At 38.7% G+C, this 20,490-nt stretch overlaps 5 protein-coding genes and 1 non-coding gene across 8 annotated transcripts; 3 read left to right on the top strand and 3 right to left on the bottom strand.

Moving 5' to 3' along the window:
* Positions 1–129: 129 nt before the first annotated feature.
* On the top strand, positions 130–5,273 carry LOC113701384 (cation/H(+) antiporter 2). Of its 2 annotated transcripts, none has more exons than XM_027222002.2 (4): positions 130–716; positions 1,562–2,560; positions 3,040–3,947; positions 4,453–5,273. In XM_027222002.2, exons 1-4 carry the CDS (start codon positions 561–563, stop codon positions 4,733–4,735), a joined length of 2,346 nt encoding a protein of 781 aa, XP_027077803.1. In that variant the 5' UTR covers positions 130–560; the 3' UTR covers positions 4,736–5,273. The 2 variants fall into 2 exon arrangements, with proteins under 2 accessions (XP_027077803.1, XP_027077804.1); XM_027222003.2 differs by having other exon boundaries at positions 593–720.
* Positions 5,274–6,581: 1,308 nt separating this feature from the next.
* Positions 6,582–8,433, top strand: LOC113702020 (GDSL esterase/lipase At5g33370-like). The gene is made up of 5 exons (XM_027222957.1): positions 6,582–6,609; positions 7,148–7,342; positions 7,508–7,584; positions 7,747–8,079; positions 8,224–8,433. The coding sequence occupies exons 1-5, from the start codon at positions 6,582–6,584 to the stop codon at positions 8,431–8,433; spliced, it is 843 nt and encodes a 280-aa protein (XP_027078758.1).
* Positions 8,434–9,527: 1,094 nt separating this feature from the next.
* On the bottom strand, positions 9,528–11,259 carry LOC113700491 (uncharacterized). Its single transcript, XM_027220973.2, has 3 exons — positions 10,675–11,259; positions 10,281–10,545; positions 9,528–10,028 (listed from the first exon to the last, which is right to left on the bottom strand). Exons 1-3 carry the CDS (start codon positions 10,790–10,792, stop codon positions 9,806–9,808), a joined length of 606 nt encoding a protein of 201 aa, XP_027076774.1. The 5' UTR covers positions 10,793–11,259; the 3' UTR covers positions 9,528–9,805.
* Positions 11,260–11,948: 689 nt separating this feature from the next.
* On the top strand, positions 11,949–12,099 carry LOC113702581 (U4 spliceosomal RNA). Its single transcript, XR_003451218.1, has one exon. It is a non-coding gene; the product is annotated as a U4 spliceosomal RNA (small nuclear RNA).
* A 294-nt stretch (positions 12,100–12,393) lies between these two features.
* Positions 12,394–16,289, bottom strand: LOC113702158 (GPI mannosyltransferase 1). Of its 2 annotated transcripts, XM_027223189.2 has the most exons (5): positions 15,548–16,289; positions 14,649–15,067; positions 13,885–14,067; positions 13,108–13,655; positions 12,394–12,982 (listed from the first exon to the last, which is right to left on the bottom strand). In XM_027223189.2, exons 2-5 carry the CDS (start codon positions 14,917–14,919, stop codon positions 12,668–12,670), a joined length of 1,317 nt encoding a protein of 438 aa, XP_027078990.1. In that variant the 5' UTR covers positions 14,920–15,067; positions 15,548–16,289; the 3' UTR covers positions 12,394–12,667. The 2 variants fall into 2 exon arrangements, with proteins under 2 accessions (XP_027078990.1, XP_027078991.1); XM_027223190.2 differs by lacking the exon at positions 14,649–15,067.
* A 145-nt stretch (positions 16,290–16,434) lies between these two features.
* LOC113702159 (thiol-disulfide oxidoreductase LTO1-like) lies at positions 16,435–20,293 on the bottom strand. The gene is made up of 7 exons (XM_027223191.2): positions 20,157–20,293; positions 19,289–19,984; positions 18,584–18,840; positions 18,388–18,500; positions 17,728–17,875; positions 17,396–17,533; positions 16,435–16,826 (listed from the first exon to the last, which is right to left on the bottom strand). Exons 2-7 carry the CDS (start codon positions 19,800–19,802, stop codon positions 16,746–16,748), a joined length of 1,251 nt encoding a protein of 416 aa, XP_027078992.1. The 5' UTR covers positions 19,803–19,984; positions 20,157–20,293; the 3' UTR covers positions 16,435–16,745.
* Positions 20,294–20,490: the final 197 nt, after the last annotated feature.

The following is a 20,490-nucleotide window of genomic DNA, read 5'->3' as shown; positions in this document are numbered from 1 at the left end:
TACTTACACTCTATCAGGGTAGTCTATCCTTAAATGTCAAAAAAAAAAAAAAGGTTCACGGACATCGTATGTTTCTTGCGTTAATTCTACAAAAAAATCAGTTTGTTGTGTTTTACAAAAACCAGCTACTTTATGCAAGAAGTGATATTAGAGTACTTGAGTTGTAAGACACTTCTGTTATCAAATTGAAGGGCCATTTGCCCGCTATACACGGCCCTCCATCCCCAAGAAACATGTGTGAAGAAGCTATTGGAAACTTGTGTCAGCAGCCTCTTCCTTTTCCGTTTGGTCCAATTCCTATGACAGTGTCCATTGTCTCAGAAAAAGCATAGCATCAAGAATTCACAGAATAGTGAGGCAAATAGCAGGGAGGATCCTAAAGATTTTTTTTTCCCATCCCAACATCCCAACATCCTCCCTGCCCTTCTCCAACATCTTACAAGACACTAATTTGATCACCACCTTTACAAAAGATAACTAGATCTTGGTTCTTCATGGTTTACCTTATAGATCATAACCCAAAAGTTTCTCCCTCATAATTCATATATATTTGTTGAAAAATGAGTGATCCACGGCCGGGGGCCTGTCAGGTCATATTTGCTGTCAATCCCATTATTTCTATGAGTATGCAGGTTTCATGCATTCTTGTTATCTCTCACTTCTTTCACCTTTTGCTCAAGCCTTTAGGCCAACCAGGACCGGTTGCCCAAATTCTCGTAAGTATGTCATCTATAGGCATCGTATTTATTTTATGAATGAATGCATATAATCAGCATTTTTTAGTTCAATTGATTGAGAATTGTTAAAATGTTTATAAAGCATTAGTGATTGACTGATTGAAGCATTGGCCGGGAAGTTTTGTTGTTAGCAGAGTTAATTCTGAAAAAAGGCCATATCTTGATCACGGCTTTGGTTCATTTCTGTTGGAATTAACAGAAGCCAGTATAATTAAGCTCCAAATTTAGGTGAAATGGCAAAAAATTTTCTAGTTTGAGATACAATGAGCTTGTTGATTTTGATTTCGTGCTAGAAAAACAATGTAGCTGTTGTCATGAACATTGTTGTAACGTGTACCTTTTGCATGTTTCTTCTCTGAACTGGATATCCAAGAAACAACGATGTTAATGGGATTTTCTTTTTCTTTTTCTTTTTTTGCCAGTTTTACTATTGGAGCTGTTAATTTACTATGTTTTTACAACGTTTAGAGAATTCATTGGCATGAACATCTGATTAGAGTAAGTAAACTTTTCCACTTCTTAAGATACTTCGAAAAATCAAAATGATTAAATTTGTACATCTGCATCCCACTAAAAAAGTTAAAGCGCTACTGCACCGGGTCGGATTGTGAATAATAGTCACTTGATATTAAGTGCCTATGATTTTCTGTTTCTGAGAGATACCTAATTTGTCAGATAATGATTTTTTCTTCTAGATAACAAGGTGCCAAGAATGAGGTGCTGTTTAAATTGTTCCTTTCCTTATTTGAGTGAAACCCCTTTTGGATTATTTGATAAGACTCATATCTTACACTAGGTTCATTGCATTTGGTTTCATTGGACAGGCTGGGTTTGTGATAGGTCCCTCAGGGTTGTCGATGATCCCTAAAGTCAATGAATTCTTCTTTCCTTCTGTTGCTGGTGACTACTATGAAATAATGGCTATGCAAGCTAGAATAGTTATCATGTTCTTGATCGGGCTGGAGATGGATTTTCCTTATCTAATTCGTAACCTGCGTCCTGTGAGCATTATCGCTGGTAGCAGTTGCCTAATGTGTACATTCTTTGCAATCGCTATGACCTCCTTTATATATGATGTGACTGATTCCCATGACCATGCAGTAATTATGGGCACAATTATCACAGTAGTCTTAGCTAATACTTCCTCTCCTATTGTGGTCCGATTAGCAGCTGATTTGAAGATTTCAACATCAGATGTTGGGCGAATGGCCATATCTTCTTCCTTGCTTGGTGACTTTTATGCAGTGATATTGTTGGTTATAGTTACAGCGAGTAGGAAGCATTATTCAGGCATGAGGTGGGTATTACTAGGGATCCTATATTTCATCATTGTTATAGCAGTTATCATTCTCAATGCACATCTAGCAAAATGGCTTAACAGGAGGAATAGGAATCAGAAGTACCTGAGAAACACCGAAGTACTTTGTCTGTTGGCAATTGTCTTTGTTACTGCCACAGGGCTTGAAACTATGGGATTCAGTAGCATAGTTGCTTGTTTCCTCATTGGACTAATGTTTCCTAGAGGAGGCAAAGCCACTCGTACATTGTTGATCAAGCTCACCTATGCAGTTCATAACTTTATACTTCCAGTTTACTTTGGCTACTCAGGTTTCAGGGCTGATTTGACTTCCATTGACTCTTTAGCCAAATTCTTTGTTGTTTTTGTGGTAATACTGTTGAGCTTTGGTGGCAAGATTACTGGCACACTTGCTGCTTGCTCCCACCTGAAGATTCCTTTGAATGAGGGAGTCCTCATAGCTTTTCTGATGAACTTGAAAGGTCATGTTGACATCTTGACAATAGGTATTGCAGCTCAAGATAGAGTAAGTTCCTTTAACACATACTTCCTTTTGTTCTTTTAACACATATTTCCTATTACAGTGCATTTGTATCTGACAAATCCAAGCGGATTTTGACTAGTATTTTAGGAAAGCTAATGGCTTTTTTTCTCTATGCTTGCAATACATAAAGACCAATAGACCCTACTAATGACTAGTGATAAATTTCAGTCGTCCCTTGTTTATCTCCAGACAGGGAGGTATTTAAGGTGTAAAATAAACTTAATGGCTAATAGCTTGTAAAGATTGTCTTGAAGCTTTCATCAAGCTAGATTGCACCAAAGACATAAGTAGAGCTGGTTCAAAGAAACCGCATGAGCCATTATTGCTTCCCTGTAAGCATAAAGAACCATCCACCCTCTCCTTTAACAGATAGAGTGTGTTCAGATATTTCTCCGTCTGGTTGGGACCAAAACCACTATCTAATTTGAGATAACTTTCTTTTTTTTTTTTTTCTTTTGCAGAAGGCAAATCCTCTATTCTGCAACTTGATGATATCAGCCATTGTCCTCAACTCATTGATCTGGGGACTAATTATAACATTTATGGTAAGAAGAGAAAGTGATATCCTAGGATACAGGCACATAGCTTTTGAATCACAAAGTCCGGACTCTGAGCTACGACTACTGACCTGTGTTCATGGACCTCGGTCAGTAGGTACCATGGTAGGGCTAATTGCTGCATCAAAAAGTTCCGAAAGCATTCCTGTGGCTGCCCACCTGATGCACCTAATTGAGCTACCTGAGAAAACTAATACCAACTTGATGTATCACCAGAAAGAAATTGATGAGATTAGTGATGATGATGAGTACGGGGGTAATGACGTGGTAGAAATTAATGAGGCAGTAGATATATTTACTGCTGAGACAGGAATTATGATACATCAAGTTAAAGTGGTATCACCTTTAGTCAGCATGTATTCAGATGTGTGCGAATGGGCTGAAGATACAAGAGCATCTATCATTATCCTACCCTTCCACAAGTACCAGAGAATAGATGGAAAATTGGAGAGTGGAAAGGAAGGCTTAAGGACCACGAATCAGAAAATTCTTCGCCATGCCCCGTGCTCAGTTGCCATTCTTGTGGATCGAGGACTGACAGCTGGGGCCTCTCATGTGTCAGGCTCTGAATCTTTGCAGCATGTTGCAACTTTGTTTTTTGGTGGTCCTGATGATCGTGAGGCACTGGGATTTAGTAAACGTCTTGGCATGCATCATCATATAAACCTCACTATTATTAGATTTCTTCCAACACCTGCTAGAAGGGAACTTGTAGGTGTCAATTTTGATACCAAGGAGAAAGACATTTTGATGGCAATACCAGATAGCGAGAATGATGCAGATGCAGGAGTTTTGACTGACTTCTACAATAGGTAATCTTAAGCTTCATTCTGGTGCACTAATAACAATGCTGCTCTTCACATCCCTGGTAATTTTAGCGGACTAAATATTGGTTTATTATTCTACTTCACTAATCGATTTTGTTCTCTTGACTAATCATAATTTCAGTTTGTTTATGAACATAATTGTTCTCCACCTGTGTCGGTACTTGAAATAAATTCTGAGGTTTAGTAAGTTCATCAGCTTCGTTTCAGATACTTGCATGTCTTTCAATTGAATAGATGTTGAGCATAGTTCTATTTTTTTGTTCATGTTGCCTCCACGGTTGAAAGTCTTGTCTGGTTTTCAAGAAATGCTTACATGTATAAAAGAATCTTCTTATCTGTTTTGTTCCCGATTAAAAATGACGAAAAATTTTTCACTGGTCATGGATAATGTATTGGGATTTTGCTGTTTGCTTTATTGTTATCACTTCAAGATAATGCTGATGAGTTGCTTTATATTACTCATGATTTCTATGGTATCCGACATTATTAGGTATGTAACATCTGGACGAATAGGATATGTAGAGAAGTATGTCGAAAATGGTGCAGAAACCGCATCAGCTTTAAGGGACATGGCAGACATGTATGCAATGTTTATAGTAGGGAAGGGTGGGCGAGCGCAATCACCTCCAACAATTGGATTGAGTGACTGGGAAGAGTGTCCTGAGCTTGGTACAGTTGGTGATTTCTTGGCCTCTCCAGAGTTTGATCTCAGTGGTTCAGTTTTAGTTGTTCAACAATTTAGGCCCTCAAAGAGTGAGAAGAACGATCCTTAACAGTTGCTGATCAAGAGTTTGTCACGACGGACTACTTCTATCTACAGCTTTACCATATATTATGACATGAGTTGGAAGAAAGTTCTTGCAAGATTCTGTTCTAGAAGAATGAAGTCCAAACCATTGATGGTCATGGATGATGCTGAAACCAATTTGAATCCTCTTTTGGGTGTCCATGACTCTTATTACACCTGATTCAGATTGCCATAGAGAAGAAGTTTTTGTAGCTGAAGAACAGGAACAGGACAGGACGCAGTGAAAAGGAGGTTCTTATGGGATGTTGCCTTGCCATTGGGAGAGATGAGTGATCAGTGGTGTAGAATTTACTGTAAAGTATTAGCATCAGTGCAGGATGAAAAGCTTTCCAGGTAAATTGAAATTGTAGGACATGGTTTGCACTTTTTTTTTTTTTTGGGTATTTTCTTCTTTTAAAGGATAGAATAGGACAAAGGCTAGGGTGCGAAGAGGTTAGTTCTTTTAATTTTGTACCGGGAGTCTAGAAGTAATACAAAGCCAAATTATTTTCTCCCCTTTCTAATCTTAGGCTACCAACTGAACTCTTTCAGACTCATTAGGCAATCTGTTCCTAGAAGCTGTTAGATCCAAATTTTGTAATACATATTAACTGAGAGCTACAAAAATGCGACATATTAAGCATCAAAAAGAGAAAAAAAAAAAAAGAAAAAGAAACAATGACACATTAAGTGCTAACATTTCAGACTGTTCTGTGAAAATTTTTGATGTTTTATCCGGCTGCATTTTGTTTTCCATGCTGCTTTACGTTTGGTACAGACATGGATAGGGTTTAGGAATAGTATCAAAATCAATCCACAGCAAACCTGTTGAACTTTTTTCAAGGGGAAAAAAATGAGGTACAAAAAAAAGAATGACTTGCTCTAACAAGTCATTCTTAAAATACCTTGTTATGGTGGCATGACGAAGATGGCAATTCTAGGAATCAAAATTAAAGTCGTATTAAACTGAACTCCTTAAGTTTTGTCCCGTGACACCTAAACTTTCACTCACATTTCCCTTCCTTTTTTTTTTTTTCATTAAAACGACAGTACGATAAAAGTGGATATTCAAAAATAATTCTCATAGGAATTTGGTACTTTGGACGTAGCTTCAATTGGATAATTGCCAACAATTGGAGAAGTACTTTTCATTTTCTGAACAATGTAATCCGTTTGGATTGCATTTTTTGGGAAGTTTTTGGGGAAAAAATGATTATATATAATCATTTTTTCCTATAGAACGTGAAATAAATGAGATAAAAAATGATTAAAAAATATGACAAGAAATATTCTCACAGAAACCTAAATTTTTTTTTTCTACAAAAAGTACAATCCAAACGGGGAAAAACCTTTCTTAGTTCGATTTGTGCCACGGGAATTAACGTCATTAGAGCCCATCGGGGTCAGCTCAGCCGGTGAATCCTCGGGGGTATTCCTCGTGGGGTGCGGTTCGAGTCTGGTTTCACATATGGTGCTCTTAGGGGCGCGGGGTACTCCAGGTCCAGGGAGATTAGTCTGACAAAGCTGGGATACTCCCTGGGTTGACCAAAAAAAAAAAAAAAAATTAACATCATTAGACATTGTCGCGTATAAATATTAAACAAGGCCAACCCCACCCAACTCTCTCCACCCCCGCCCCCCATCCTCTCTCCTCCGGGAAAAAATGTTAATGCAAAATTGTTGGAACAAGGGAAAAAGTGCAATTAATCATCGTACTTTTAATGTTACAGTAACTAGTTTGCAATCACGTAATATGATTGAATCTGTCTCATATCACGCATGAAAGCATATGGTACTTGAAAAATGCAGGGAATGAAATGCATAAAGAAAACATGGAAAACAGCTGGTTGAAAGATTTGGGTAATTAAATATGTTACAAGTACCCTAAAATATCGATATTTTGTACTTATTACGTTAGAAATAAAACATGACTTAGTATTAATACTAGTGAAAGTTAACATGGCATTTAACTATGCAAACCATCCAGTTTTTTCTCAACAATTTTATTTTTGCGCAAAAAAATCAACTACTAGTAAGTATTTTTTCAAATTTCGTTGTATACACCATTTTCCTATATATATATATATATATATATATATATATATATATATATATGTTCATCCGGATCGATCGATATAGACTTAAAAGGTGCTTGGTCTATTGGGAGGCCTCCTAATTAAGTCCAATTACAGAGAAATTTGGAAATGCCAAATTTCCATTTTATATTGCTTCTTATATATTGTCCGCAGAAAAAATCCGTCGTGCATTTTCGTGTCCGTTTATCTGTATGAGCGTGGATGATACCGAGGTTGATCTGCCTATGTTTTATCAGATGCTTTCTAGGATCGATGTGCGAAAAGTATTCCTGTCTAGCCTATTTAGGGGTTTCTGCTCTTAGGGTTGATTATTGCAGCTGATTTCGGCAGTGCAGAAGTGCCAGCCATTTTTATCTTTGGTGATTCAACTGCTGATGTTGGGACTAACAATTATTTAAAGCTGGAGCTGACAACCGTTATTATGGAATTGATTACCCTCACTCGAAACCAACTGGGAGATTCAGCCAGCAATGGCTTTAACACCATTGATTTAGTTGGTAAAAATTGTTTTCGTGTCAATCCAATGACCATTAACGTTTGGCTAAATGATGAACTTCATGAATGATTTTTTTTTTTTTTGATTCAGTGAGGCAATTGGGTGATTTCGAGGAGAGCCCGCCAGCTTTTCTCTATCTGGTGCAGAGCATGTCTTGTTTCAAAAGCAATACACTGCATGCATGGTGTGAATTTTGCTTCTGGAGGATCTGGAATTTGCAGAGAAACTGGATCTAGGCCATTTGTAAGACTCTTGATTAACCCCTGATCTTATTCAGTTACGAACAAAGGCTAGCATGATTAGTCAGTCTACTTGAGTTCTTACACTTATCATGCGTAAAAATGAAGCTGGAAAGACGAGACGAGCATCACATCTCACTAACTAAATTTTGTTGCAAATGAACAGACAAATGTTGTCCCTCTAGGGAAACAAATTGAACAATTCGCAACAGTTCGTGGAAATATGACGGAGTTGCTAGGTGAAGCAAAAACTGAATCTCTGCTGGCTAACTCCTTGTTGTACATCATAAGGGTGGGAAGCAATGATCTGCTTGAATATGTTCGCTACGACTTCAAGAACAAATCATTTGCTCTTCACCGCCTTGCTCTAAGTATTCTACGCATCAACTCTCGACCTTTTGTGAAACTTCAGCTCTTCACTCGGTGGAGTGAAGTTTTCGCTTGGAAATGCGTACGACATAGCCACGGATATCTATTATCGGCAATCCTCTTTCACATGGTACAAAAAATATCATCTTCTGGATTTATGAACTGGTAGCGTTACTTATATATTAATAATTATGCATAAGAATTAATTAATAACTGGAGTTAATTACTCAAATCAAGTTGTTAAATATTAATTCAGGGTTTAAAAACGTAAAAGAAGCCTGCTGCGGGACAGGAGCCCTTCAATGGAGAAGACAAATGCACCCCGCAATCCAAGCTTTGCCAGAAGCGAAAAGATTTCTTCTTCTGGGACTGGTATCATCCCACTCAAAATGTTTCTTATTTGGCGGCCAATAAACTAGTTTATGGAGGAGAGGCTGATGAGTATGTTACCCCTATCAACTTCAATCAGCTGGCTTCTATATAGAGATCGATGTTTCCATTAACCACCCCCTCTCTTCCTTCCCAAAATCCCCAAAAAAATCCAAATAAATAAATACAGCGCCATGTATCTAACGCTCAATGAGATCAGCCGCGGGACCTGAACTTGTTCTTTCCCTGGAAAAGAACTTGTAACGGTTGAGTAAAAAGAAATAAATTTGTAACGCCTACTGCCCAACTTTCACATGCGGCACACTTCATTGCATCATTCGGCCCAAAGAGAGAGAGAGAGAGAAGCGTCTAAATGGACTAGTAGTACTGTAACTACAGGAGTTGGAGGGCGGTAGTTGGGGGTTCCAAATAATGGCAAGGAGACGAATATTTCTAGGTTGGACATAAATGACAAAGAATGCTAGGGATCAAAAACTCTTGTAAGGGCGCAAATAAGTCGAATTTAAATTAAATAACTTGCGAGATTATTCGGTCAAGATTTGAGTTCGATCTCGATCATGCGAGCTTGAGTTCAAGCCATTCAAACTGTTTCTTGAGTTCGAACTCGATTTCGACTTTAGTATACGAAGTTTCAAGTTCGACTTCGACTTTAACATACGAAGTTCTCATCAAGTTTAATCGAAATTCACACATATGTATATATATATATTTTTTTTAAAATTTTTATTATTAATATAAAACATCTATCTTGTTCCTTGTTTAAACTTGATTGAATTCAATTAAACTAAATTGAACTAGAATTGAGCTTGACGTGATTCGAGTTTGAACTCTGAAACTCGAGCTCAAATAATGCACTGTTCAAGCTAAACTCAACTGGATGAGACCCGTACCCTATATACAGTTGAGGCAGTGCTCAATTAACGCAGGGAGAAGGTGATAATTGACGGCGGCGCAGCGTCCTTTCACTTTTTGTGGTGAGGTTTGGCCACTTTGCTTGAAAGAACTCGGGGTCTGTTAAGGAGCATTGCAGTTAATTTTTGCGTCCTGGACCGGTTGAAGGCGGCCCCAAATGCCAATCAATTCAGTGGTACATTTTCTACCTTGAGGTTTTTCTTCCATGGCACATGGATTTTTAAGCATTTTTTAAAAATAAAGTGGTAGTTGCAAAGAAATGTTTTGCACGGGAAGTGATCAACACTAATATTTCGACCATACCTACCTCTCATTGAGACATCTGTACAACTACACAAACACGCAAAACATTGAAGGCGATGACAACTCCTCATCCGAAAACAGACCATAAAGCAAAAGCGAAAAAGGCAAAAACTTAACCAAAAAAAAAAAAAAAGATCATCGCCCTCCTATGCTAAAGATTACTAAAAGTTCTCTCTTTTTTTTTTTCCCCTTCATCTATCTCACAATAATATTTATATCTAGACACAGAATGTCGCCTGGACTGTTTATTATCAGGCAATGCACCTCATGGAGTAAACATCGAAAGCAGAATCGGATTGGATGAGAGAACAACGGGGCCTCGGATGCTCAATCTCCAGACAATATTCAATCGTCGGACGGAGCTCCAAGTGTCGATCATGATCTTGAACAAATTCAGGGATCTCAATTTGATTCCGCCTCACATGTTGCCGGAGATAAGTCAGCCAACTTATGTACTTGAATTTCCCATACAACCTAAGATTGATAGAGGGGGAGAAAAAAAACACACTCATTAGATGCGCCCAAAATTGAAAAAGAAAAAGGGAGTGGATTAATATGCTAAATTTAGAAAGGGTCACCAAAACTGCGTTTGAATTCAAAAAACGTGCGTGATTTGATTTGAGAGAGAGAGTCCACAGAATTTTGGACCGCTAGAGTTAGCAGTTTACGGAAAAAACTGCAGAAATTTTTTGTTTTTGTTTTTGTTTTTTAGAGACGAGCTTTTACCCTCCGGTGAAGATGAAGCGGCCGAAGGTGGCGAGGAAGAGCCTGGAGTGAAGGCCAGGATGGACGAAATAAACGGCCTGAAGATTATTCCGAACGTTGACCGGAATAGCGTCGTTGATTGATTTGAGAGCAGAGATTCCGGGGAAGTTCTCTTTTTTCTCCACTCGGGCGTTGAAATACACGATGGAGAAGGGCTCCTCTTCCAGCTCAGGAAAGATATACTTCTCCAAGTACTTTTTCACGCTTTCAACACTCACAACCTTAGCTGCAAATTCAGAAGCGGAAACCAAAACCACAAAAAGAAAAAAGAAAAACATCAATAAACAGAAAAAGAACAGAGCATGTAGGATTGACAATTCAAATTGCACAAGCGTTTCATATACGAATGATTTACCAGGGAAGTATTTGCCGACGATGCGGAGGATTTTGCGCTGGTCATTATCCCGTCCGCGGATCTCGAAGAGGTTGAGGTGTTGGATGTGTTCCACAGCTTGATCGATGTCTAGAGGCATCTTTTTATTTTTCTCCTTTTGTTTTTGCAGAGTGGTGGGAATTGGATGGGAAAGGGGAGAGGGGGCGATGGAGCACTTAAATAGTACTACTAGCGAGTAGTAGGAGTGAGACAGGCGGGATAGGATCAAAGGATCAAGGATGAGGCGGGACGATGATGATGATGGCGAGAGGGCCCAAAGCGAAAGCGAAAGAGGGTCGGAGTGGGGTCGGCCGGAGGAGGATCAGGACGTCAGGATTTGGATCCTGGTGGGGGAGGGAGGGAATATTCTCAAGAATCTTCGGTTTCTTTGGGTGTGCAGTGGGGTGACTTGTGAGTGAATTATGGGAACGGCTCCCTCACCCGTGGGCTACTCTCACTCGTCCCTGTAGTATTTCCCTTCGGGTGTTATTGTCAACGGGGCAGGTTTTAGTTGGAGCTGGGAAACCGTCCCCGTCGCCCCGTCTAAAATCTCTCCTTCCACAGTTCCACTCCCTCGCTTCCTTATCCATCCCAAAAATATACCATTACGGGGGTCTCCGTAATTGGCTGATTATAATAATTTTTTTTATTTTTGACATTATTTATCTACATAGTATATAATATCAACAACAATTATGTAAATCATTCTTTTAGAATTTAACTAAATATTTAATGTGAAATCAAGGTTAAAAACCTATTTGATCTTCTGAATTCACGATTATATGTTTAATAGCGATGTTAAATTTATAATTGTCACATTTGTTTTCATTGTATGAAAAAATTCAGGTAAATTAAAAATAATCAAATCATTATTTTATCATACAAATTATGATACTTTTACTTTTCAAATGATAATATATATATATATGTGGTATGTTTTTGGTTTTATGGATGTGGATGATTCTAAAATCTAGAGCAATAATTATTCTTTTTCTTTTTTGCAAACAAATTAGGAGCTGTAAATTTCGTTCCGCATATCTACTTGACATAGAGTGCCAAAAAGGGAAAGTACTTAGTTCTTGCTAATTGGAAGTCTAATCATCCTAGGAGTTGAATTGTGAACTGCCTTGCAGTTGTAGGCTTATAGCTGGGAGCTCAACCACTAGAGGAATTGTCTACATCCCACATCGACTTGGTATAGGAGACGCAAGAGAGCAGCGTGGTATAAAAGGCGGCCTGGGGACTCCGTCATTTGCATCTTTGCGCTTGGGGCAATGACGCAGCTAGTGAGGTTCTAACCGAGGCGCGTCTATTGCTGGTTGAAAACTATTTCCAAACCCCCTCTTTGGCCTGGGTTTGGCCTAGGCCATCGAGAATTTCTGGAAGGGCTCCCTCCGGGGTAAAGCCCTACAATACTAGTTTAAATTTTTCTTCAGACAATCTCATCCGTTGATGTTTAGTCTTCAATAGGAATGCTAAACAATATTGAGAAAAAGTTCTAATTCTGAGGTTGCGTACGATCATCTGCTCAAGTGTAGATACTGTCATTGGCTAACAACCAGTATTATAGCGCACTCGATTGAAGTCGAAGTATAGTGCTTAGCTGCTGATACGATGCTATCACGCATATGCAGTTAATTGACTAAACTCAACCTAATCACCACACCAAGTTCAGAGAGACAACAATGAAAGCACGACAGCTGAAGCACAAGATCATCATAACACTGCCACTTCTCAAACTCAAAAAATCTTGTTTTACATCTGTTAGCAACAAAAAGGAAACGGGAGCCTATTTCAGCTATTTGTCAGTTTGCTAGAGAAAACTAAGCAAGAAGTATAAGAGTATTTATCCCCATTGCAAATTAACACGTCGAGATCTAATGCTCGTACTGCCAAGTATCAGGTTCAGATCTTGCCCTTCAGAATTTGATACCATAAAGAAAACCTAGCAGGGTTCTCTAAATCTGATTTTTACTCAATCGCTCTTTCCAGGTTTTTCAGAAGCTGCAAGCTCCACTCGTCTGAATACGGAAGAGTATCTATGGTGGCGAATGATGCTGATTAGAACAAAAGTATTAGCAGCCAAGAACAACACACTCGCCAACCAGAGCTGCATGAAGACGTTCTTGCCTTTGAACTCAAGCAAGTAACCCCACATCAGCCAATGGGTTTGAGCTCCCATCCACAACAGAGTGCTGGCTAAGCCTTTCCATTTAAGCTTCATATTACTCCATGGCAATATGAGAGGCAACAGACAGAAGAACCAGACAAAGTATTGTGCTGTCATGACCTGCATAACAGTAACCAAACAAAATGATTATTGAAAAGAGGAATTATTCTGCTACAGACATTTTACAGCTTAACCAACACTATCTTGAAGCATGTGAAATATGTTGATAAGCATAATTCACCAACCTTATTGAATGCCACAAAAGCAAGTGTCTGGACAAAGAAACAGAATGGAAAATCCTGTGAAAATTGGAAAATGAGTACCAACTGCACTATAATTTGGGGAAGAAATGAAATGAGCTTTTCCGTGGTAGTAAATTCACGTTCATAATGGAGATATAGATGGTAAAAGTATATAGAGAAGTTGTGTCTTGGGTCTGTGCGTGTGAGATGATATAGCAGTGCTTCATGCAAGAACTGCCAGCCATACAAATAAAAAGCAAATCCAGTACAGATGAAGAACATAAATCCAGAAAGCAGACCAAAGACAATTCTCCTCCATGTAAACAAACTCGTCACAATTAACCAAATAGAGTTTTGATCAGTAACTTTGGTGCTGAATGAGCTCTGGGAGAACTGTTTTCCCCCAGGAACCCAAGATATAAGGTTAGGCTTCTTCCCAAATTTGAAGCAAAGAGGATCAAGCATCAAGATTATTGGAAGTGCATAAATTATGGGATAGATTCTCAGGTGGACAACAAGTCCATACCAGACTGCAGCTTGACATACGTTACCTGCATGCCAAGAGGAATAAATAGCTTGTGTGTTAGAGATGCCAAAATTTTAAAATTCTAAGTTTCGAATACTGTAAGCATTATCCAAATAGAAAGAAATTCCAATTCTGTCTTTAACGTTTATTTATTAGTAGGTAAATCATAAGTTGCTTACAAATAAAAAGAAAAAAGTAAAAGCACAAGTGTCGGAAAACAACACAATTGCATACGTATAAGTTAGATGGTTTACCATTCATGAGACAGTGAATGATCCACAGGATCATGGCACAAACAATGGGCTCACAGTTCCCACGAGTTCCAATGGTAAAGGTGAATGGGTTAAAAAGCCATACCATGCTTGCATAGGTGCACAGTTTTTCAGGAACCCCACGTAGCTTCAAAATGGCATGTATAAACAAACCGACAAGTAGATCTGCCATGTGAAGATGACATAAGTTTCAGGTATATGGCAATTGATTAAACATAGCATGCAACAAGAATAAATGACACATAATGTCTATTTCCGAACTCAAGAAAACTATCAGCTTAGGTGTTTTGGCCTGCTAATGATATTTCAAAAATCTGAAAGAAGAAAGTTATGCGATTTGTGCAAAAGAACCAATTGCATTCAAAAAGCATTCCATTTCTAATCTAAACATGCAATATATCAGTGTTCCATTACTCTCAACTCTTACCTTGTCAAAACATGCTTAAAGAGTTTATGGCCAAAGCTTGGGCAACAATCTTTTACCATAAAAAATCACCATTTTCGATGAATCAGCAACAAAATGAAATAAGACATGTAATGTATACAATAAACAGCAACTGACTATAGCTCAAGATTCCAGATAGTAGCACAACACAAACAAGTAAATCTAGTTACATAGATCAACTTATGTACTGATTTGAAATTAAGCTGAAAAAGAGTGGATCACCATCAATCATATTCCACTTGTTATTGTTATTTAACCAATGTTATATGTGAGGTTCATCAAATTAATTGACATATTGTACCTGAAGCTGAGAAGAGAAACTTTCCCCATGAAGGATGTATAAAGGAATTCGGGATAAGGAAAAATGCTATGAGAGGTGAATAGCGATATGTCGATCTTTCATACGGAGACCTTCCCGATGCCATTAAAGAAGCAGCATCAGAGAAGACAAGGTAGTCAACATCAGTGTATCTAACATCCATATGGTTGTCTTGCCATTCTCCATACATAATTAAAAAGATACGAAGAAATGCCGAGAACAGGAGCAACGAGCGAAAATTAATTGCCACCATTCTTATAGAAATACCACTTGAAGAAACTATCTTTTTCTGTGTCACATACAGTAACTGCTCCTTGACTAATTATATACTCTTCATTTTCAAGCATTCCACATACTGGAACTAGTGCTCAACTGTTTGAGTAAATTTTGTTCGACTGCATCTGCTAGGCAGTACAAAATCAGCATGAGTTGCAGAGACACGACAGCATTTATTTATTTTTAGAGTAAAAGAAGAGATGTGCAAACATAATTTGCAAGCTTAAAGATCAACGCTTTATAATAAAGGGATAGCATATTGCAAAAACAGCACGCTCTATAAATGCGAAACCAAAACACTACCAGCTCGAGTGGAGCATAAGAAAAACAATGCCATATCGGCATTTTGTCAAATGGGCCATACGCAAGTAATCACGTAACTAAAACTCAGTACCGATTGAAAACTAAAGGCATCTCAATCATTGCAAGTAGAACAAAACATGATCTTCAAAGCAGAAAGAAGCTACAAGCCCAAGTTTGATTTTTTTTTTTTTTTTTTTGAGAAGCATTGATTAGACGACAATGACATTAAAGTAGGAAGCAAATGCGAGTACCAAATAAGTAATAACCAGCTATTGGAAAACAAAAATAATAATAAATCGTACCTTTATATTTCTTGACTTGGTATGGAAAGGGGATCCCGGACATATGGAATGAGATCTGCCATTCTTCGCCTGAATTGAAACCTCAGAAATAAGCTAAAGTTGAAAAAACGACGTCGTTGCTAGTTTCGCCTTGACTTGCTCGTAACACGTCGTTTTGGTCAAATAGTTATGTGTTTCCGGCAACAGCTGGGAAATGTTCCGGGTTAGAGTTCTGAGCATGGAATGGCTAATGGGTTTTCAATTTTCAGGAACACAGCGGCCCTGGGAAGAACGGGTAGAAGGCGTTGTCTGTATGGAGCGGAAAATGTCGCGTTTTTAGCGTCGAGGGAAAAGTTCTAGCTCTAGCTTCATTCAAATCCCACGCCTCGAAATACCCCGAGAGAGAGAGAGAGCTCAAGAAAGCGTGGTTGATATGTTAGCATCATGTATTACGCCTTAAGCTGCCAATGCGACGGTAATCTCGTTATGCCACAGTTTGCATCCTATGCCAAGACCTCCCTCTTTTAGCTTATTTATCTCCTCTTTTCTCAATCCCTGATGTTAATCTGGGTAGACTAACTTTAGATAGCTGGTATGAGAATTTCAATTTGTTTCGGGTTGTCATGTTTTGTTTTGCCTTTGACCGCTATGTAACCTTTTGCAATAAAGCGTAAAATACTAATTCTTTATCTTAAAAAACGCCCAAGGAAGCTAAAGTCGACAGGTTGGGTGCACATGCACAAAAGTAGTAGTTAAGCATAAAGAAGAACTGGTGGGCGAGATTTGATAATACAACACTACTAACGTGCCTATTGATTTTATAACAAGATTCACAGTTTGGATCGCAATTTTCTGAAGTTTTTGTAGAAGATGTACTGTAGCGATTTGATATATGTGAGATAAAAAGGTGATTAAGAAATATGTTTACTGATAGAAAATCCCTTTCCAAAATCTACCTAAGCATTCTCTCAAGACTCTTACATACAAACTTAAGCGGGAGGAGGAGGAGGAGGAGGAGGGGGGGGGGGGGGTGAGGCACCTCTTAAATTTCTCGTACTGCCATCCAAATGATTTGAAGCACCCTTGAGCAGCTTTCTTTTGTCGGGCTATACAACTATGAGACACTGCGACATATGCAAAGAAAGATGAATGGATCCTGTACTTGTGTAATCACTAAGCCATCACGTAGAAGCTGTTCAAGAACAACACAAAAATCCCCCTAGTTAGCTTGACTGAGATCTTCAAGTTTAATTCCGGAGGCTTTAGCAAGCTCTGAGAAATCTAATTCTCCACTCAAAACCTGCAAAAAGTGAAAAAGCATCATCATAAGTTTGCAGTACAAGTATGTAACCCAAGGAGATAGTCTCTTAATCTTTTCTGTCCTCTGGTCAAAGCTCAAAGGGGAAGGCTGGTAAGAAACGAGTCCCCATACCAACTAAAAATTCATTCAATTAGAATAATCCTTGTGGACAAAGAAACAGATCAAACCGAAATGTTATAAGTTGCCGCCATCTCAACCTCATGAATATGCATTGACCCAAATTATGTTGTTCCAACTTCATTTTTTTTTTAAATGTCTTTCACCATGAATGTGATTGTGCAAGGTTTCAAATGCACAATGTGTAGACAGACCCTTTTGAGGAGAAGCACAACCATCACTCTTATGCAGTAGTTTTAGTAAATAAGAGTTGTACATAGAGCCAAATTCAGCATCACCTTAAACCAGGCTGAAGAAAGCAAACCGACCAAATGCCACATAATACTGAGAAGGGTTTTATCTTTTCAAAACAAACCAAAAATTCATTTCCAAAGACAATGGTGGGGAGGAAAAGAAGAAGAAACTGCAACTAAAAGTTAAGGCTTGCTCACCTCTCCATTAATCACCCATGTTGGAAACCCTTCAATCTTAACATCTGTACATGCCTTGGCCATTATAGTTCCTTTTCTGTAGCCATTAGGGAAGCATTCTACATAATCCAATATATCTGATGCCTCACGTCCAAACATCTTGCAAGAGAACAAGAAAATAGATACTGTCAAAAAGTTCACAGCAGAGGCACCATGTTTTCTATGATAGAATTTTCAAATGTGTATTCCTAGTCGAAATAGGATGGAGAGCTTTTACACGTAAGATATTTACAAATCATGATTCTCAACTTATATTTGGAACAAATTAAAGCAGAGTATGTAAACGTGAATACCTCTTTCTGTTCTAAACAATGTGAACACCAGAAAGCTCCATACATTTTCGCTCCTATTGCATGTAAATGCCTTGCAAGGGAAACAGCCAAAGGACTTGATTTGGTTGTGACCTCAGTTTTTACAAATGGCAGGTCAACCTCCGCTAGACTGTAATAAGAGGTAATAACTAAAAGTAATTAGTCAAAATATCAGAAACGTGCCTCAGGCAAGCTAAAGAAAATAAAAGATTTCTTTGTCTGATAACCTTCAGTTGAAAAGGAACTTAGAGATGTTGAATGTGGAAACTCAGATTAAAGGATAACAGCGAGCCACTTAATATTATGAAAAATATGAAGCCCCGTCAACAAGTGCAGTTATTAAGAATGTCAGAAAGCAAAAAACAATTGTATTAATTCCCTTTGGTGTGGGTACTGTATATTTTATTTGCAATCACCTAAGTTTTTCCTTTTCCTTTCTCACAGTTCAAGCCTTAACTTGTCCCACTTTTTCAATTCATTTACTCATTAAAATTGGTTAACTCCAACATGATTATATAGTCAGACATGGAATGACCAAATTGGTACATGATTGAGCTTAAGCAGTTCCCAGGAAAAAAAGGGAGCAGAGATGCAACATACTTTCCCCCTAGTCAATGCGACATTGACGTCTGACTTAATTACCTTGTTGAGACGGGTTGCAAAGCATTATAGGAGGAATTTAAGGTAATAACAACCAGGACAGCTACGCATAGCTGCAAAACAACTTCTTTTTGTAACTCCTTTAAACCAAAATCCTGCAGCATTCAAATTCACTAAAATTAATGGCATAGAGAAGGCATTCAAGTTAAGAAAATGGGAGAGTCATGTTGGAAAGAACCTTTAGAGTGATGAAGAACAAGCAGGAGGATAAGAAAGCTGAAGTTAAGCAATACAAACACGATTCCCCCGAAAATTTTGTGGTCAGAATATACAAAAAGTAGGCACTAGCAAGCGCCATGGAAGTAGTTGTCACAAGCAATACTGAACGGGCATCTGTTTCACCAATTCCAAAAGGCAATTTCTTTGAACCCAATTGTAGGCCAAGCGTTGCAACCGCTCCATATGCAAGCATACCAATCAATGGAAGAGGAACACCTGAAAGGTTTTAATGTCTGTAAGCTGCATAGCTTTTACAAATACATGCACGCATAAAAATTAAGCTAGTACACATCATATTTTTCTCTCGAGGCGTTCCTAATTTTAAAAATCAAGGATCGTTAAAAAAAAAAACTCAGTATAGCTTAGTAATTTACTTAACCCAACGTCAACAAATAAATACTGGAGTCTTTCAATGGCTTTGCGACTGATCCAATCAGCAATTCAGCTTATCAAACCACTTCAACAGAGTATGCATGTTTAGGTAGCTCAATTTCAAAAGGAAAGATCGTAAATTTATTATTATGGAACAGAATGTGTAATGCACCATCAACATTTTAAACTCCGTTATGGCCCAAGAGAATCATTTTGTGCCTCAGTTATAAACTTAGTACACAAAATAGTAAGAAACAAAATCAACTAGAACTGTAGTAGCATCATTCTGTACCAAAAACGACAGAGTAATCGCTATTAAGGACGCTGCCGCAACCGCCACCGCCACCACCACCTCCAACAGGGCAAAAGGCATCGGAGTCAGTGAGCTTGAGATAGGTCAAGTAGGAAGTCTCCAGAAATCCTAATCCTCCGAGTCCTGCGACCCAATTCAATGCCGTAACTCCGCTTTCGTTATCAGAAGAATAAGAAGACGACGTTGACGTTGAGGCTGACGCTGACGTCGGCGTTTTAGCCTCAGAGTTTTCTTCAGTTTCTCTGGTGGTCTGCTCCGGCAAGCAATTAACCCGAAGCAACGATAATCTCCGAGCGCAACCACTCTTCATTCGATGATTACAAGTCAGATACTTGAGTGAGAGAGAGAGAGACCGGGATAGGGCGGGCACCTTAGATTGGTGGTGGAGGACATGTGTAGAAATGGAATGAGGCGGGGAAGGGGAGAGAAGAGGAGCTTGAAAGAACACAGGAGAAGCTGATAGGCTGCTTACGCAGCTCGCCGCCTTCGCCATCTTCAGCTTTACTACTCCTCCTCCGGGAAGTATACAGTATACAGCCAACTAACGGCACAACCGCCGGTAGTGGCAGGTACGAGGCAGCTCAAGTTCTGTGACTTACTAGAATTGGGCCGTGGATACAAAATTTCTTTTCAGGTGGTGAAGGCCCTTTCCAGCCGGGCCTTCACGCGTCGGCCCTGCCACCCGCAAATTAATATTAAAATCTCAAATTAATATTTTTTTTTATTTACTGGTCCCTGAAAATGAATGGAATGATGGATAGATCTAGTATTTATATATATATATATATATAGAGAGAGAGAGAGAGAGAGAGAGAGAGAGAGAGAGAGAGAGGGGTAGAAGTAAAACCTTAGCACTCTCTTTCATTCCTGTTAGTCAAATCCAACCCTAGCCTGTGCTTTAGAAGTGAATGAAAAAACATGAGTCGAAAACGTCAGGGGCCCAAAACCAGAAGGTCCAGAACTCCACAACTGTCCTTATTTACTACCAAAAAAAAAAAAAGAAAAGAAAGAAGGAAAAATACACGTCCTTAATTGTGTGGGCATTGAGAAGCGTGATCGGAGATAAAACCTCCAGCTCCAGGTGACAATTTTTGGGACTTATCTCCACACCACTGCCACGTCCCGAGTTAGGATCTCCACTCCATCATGTTACTAGATTTTATCCAATTCCAACTTCTCCT

Source organism: Coffea arabica, chromosome 7e (genome assembly GCF_036785885.1).
Source record: "Coffea arabica cultivar ET-39 chromosome 7e, Coffea Arabica ET-39 HiFi, whole genome shotgun sequence".
Classification (NCBI taxonomy): domain Eukaryota; kingdom Viridiplantae; phylum Streptophyta; class Magnoliopsida; order Gentianales; family Rubiaceae; genus Coffea; species Coffea arabica.
This window is presented reverse-complemented; position numbering and strand designations above follow the sequence as displayed.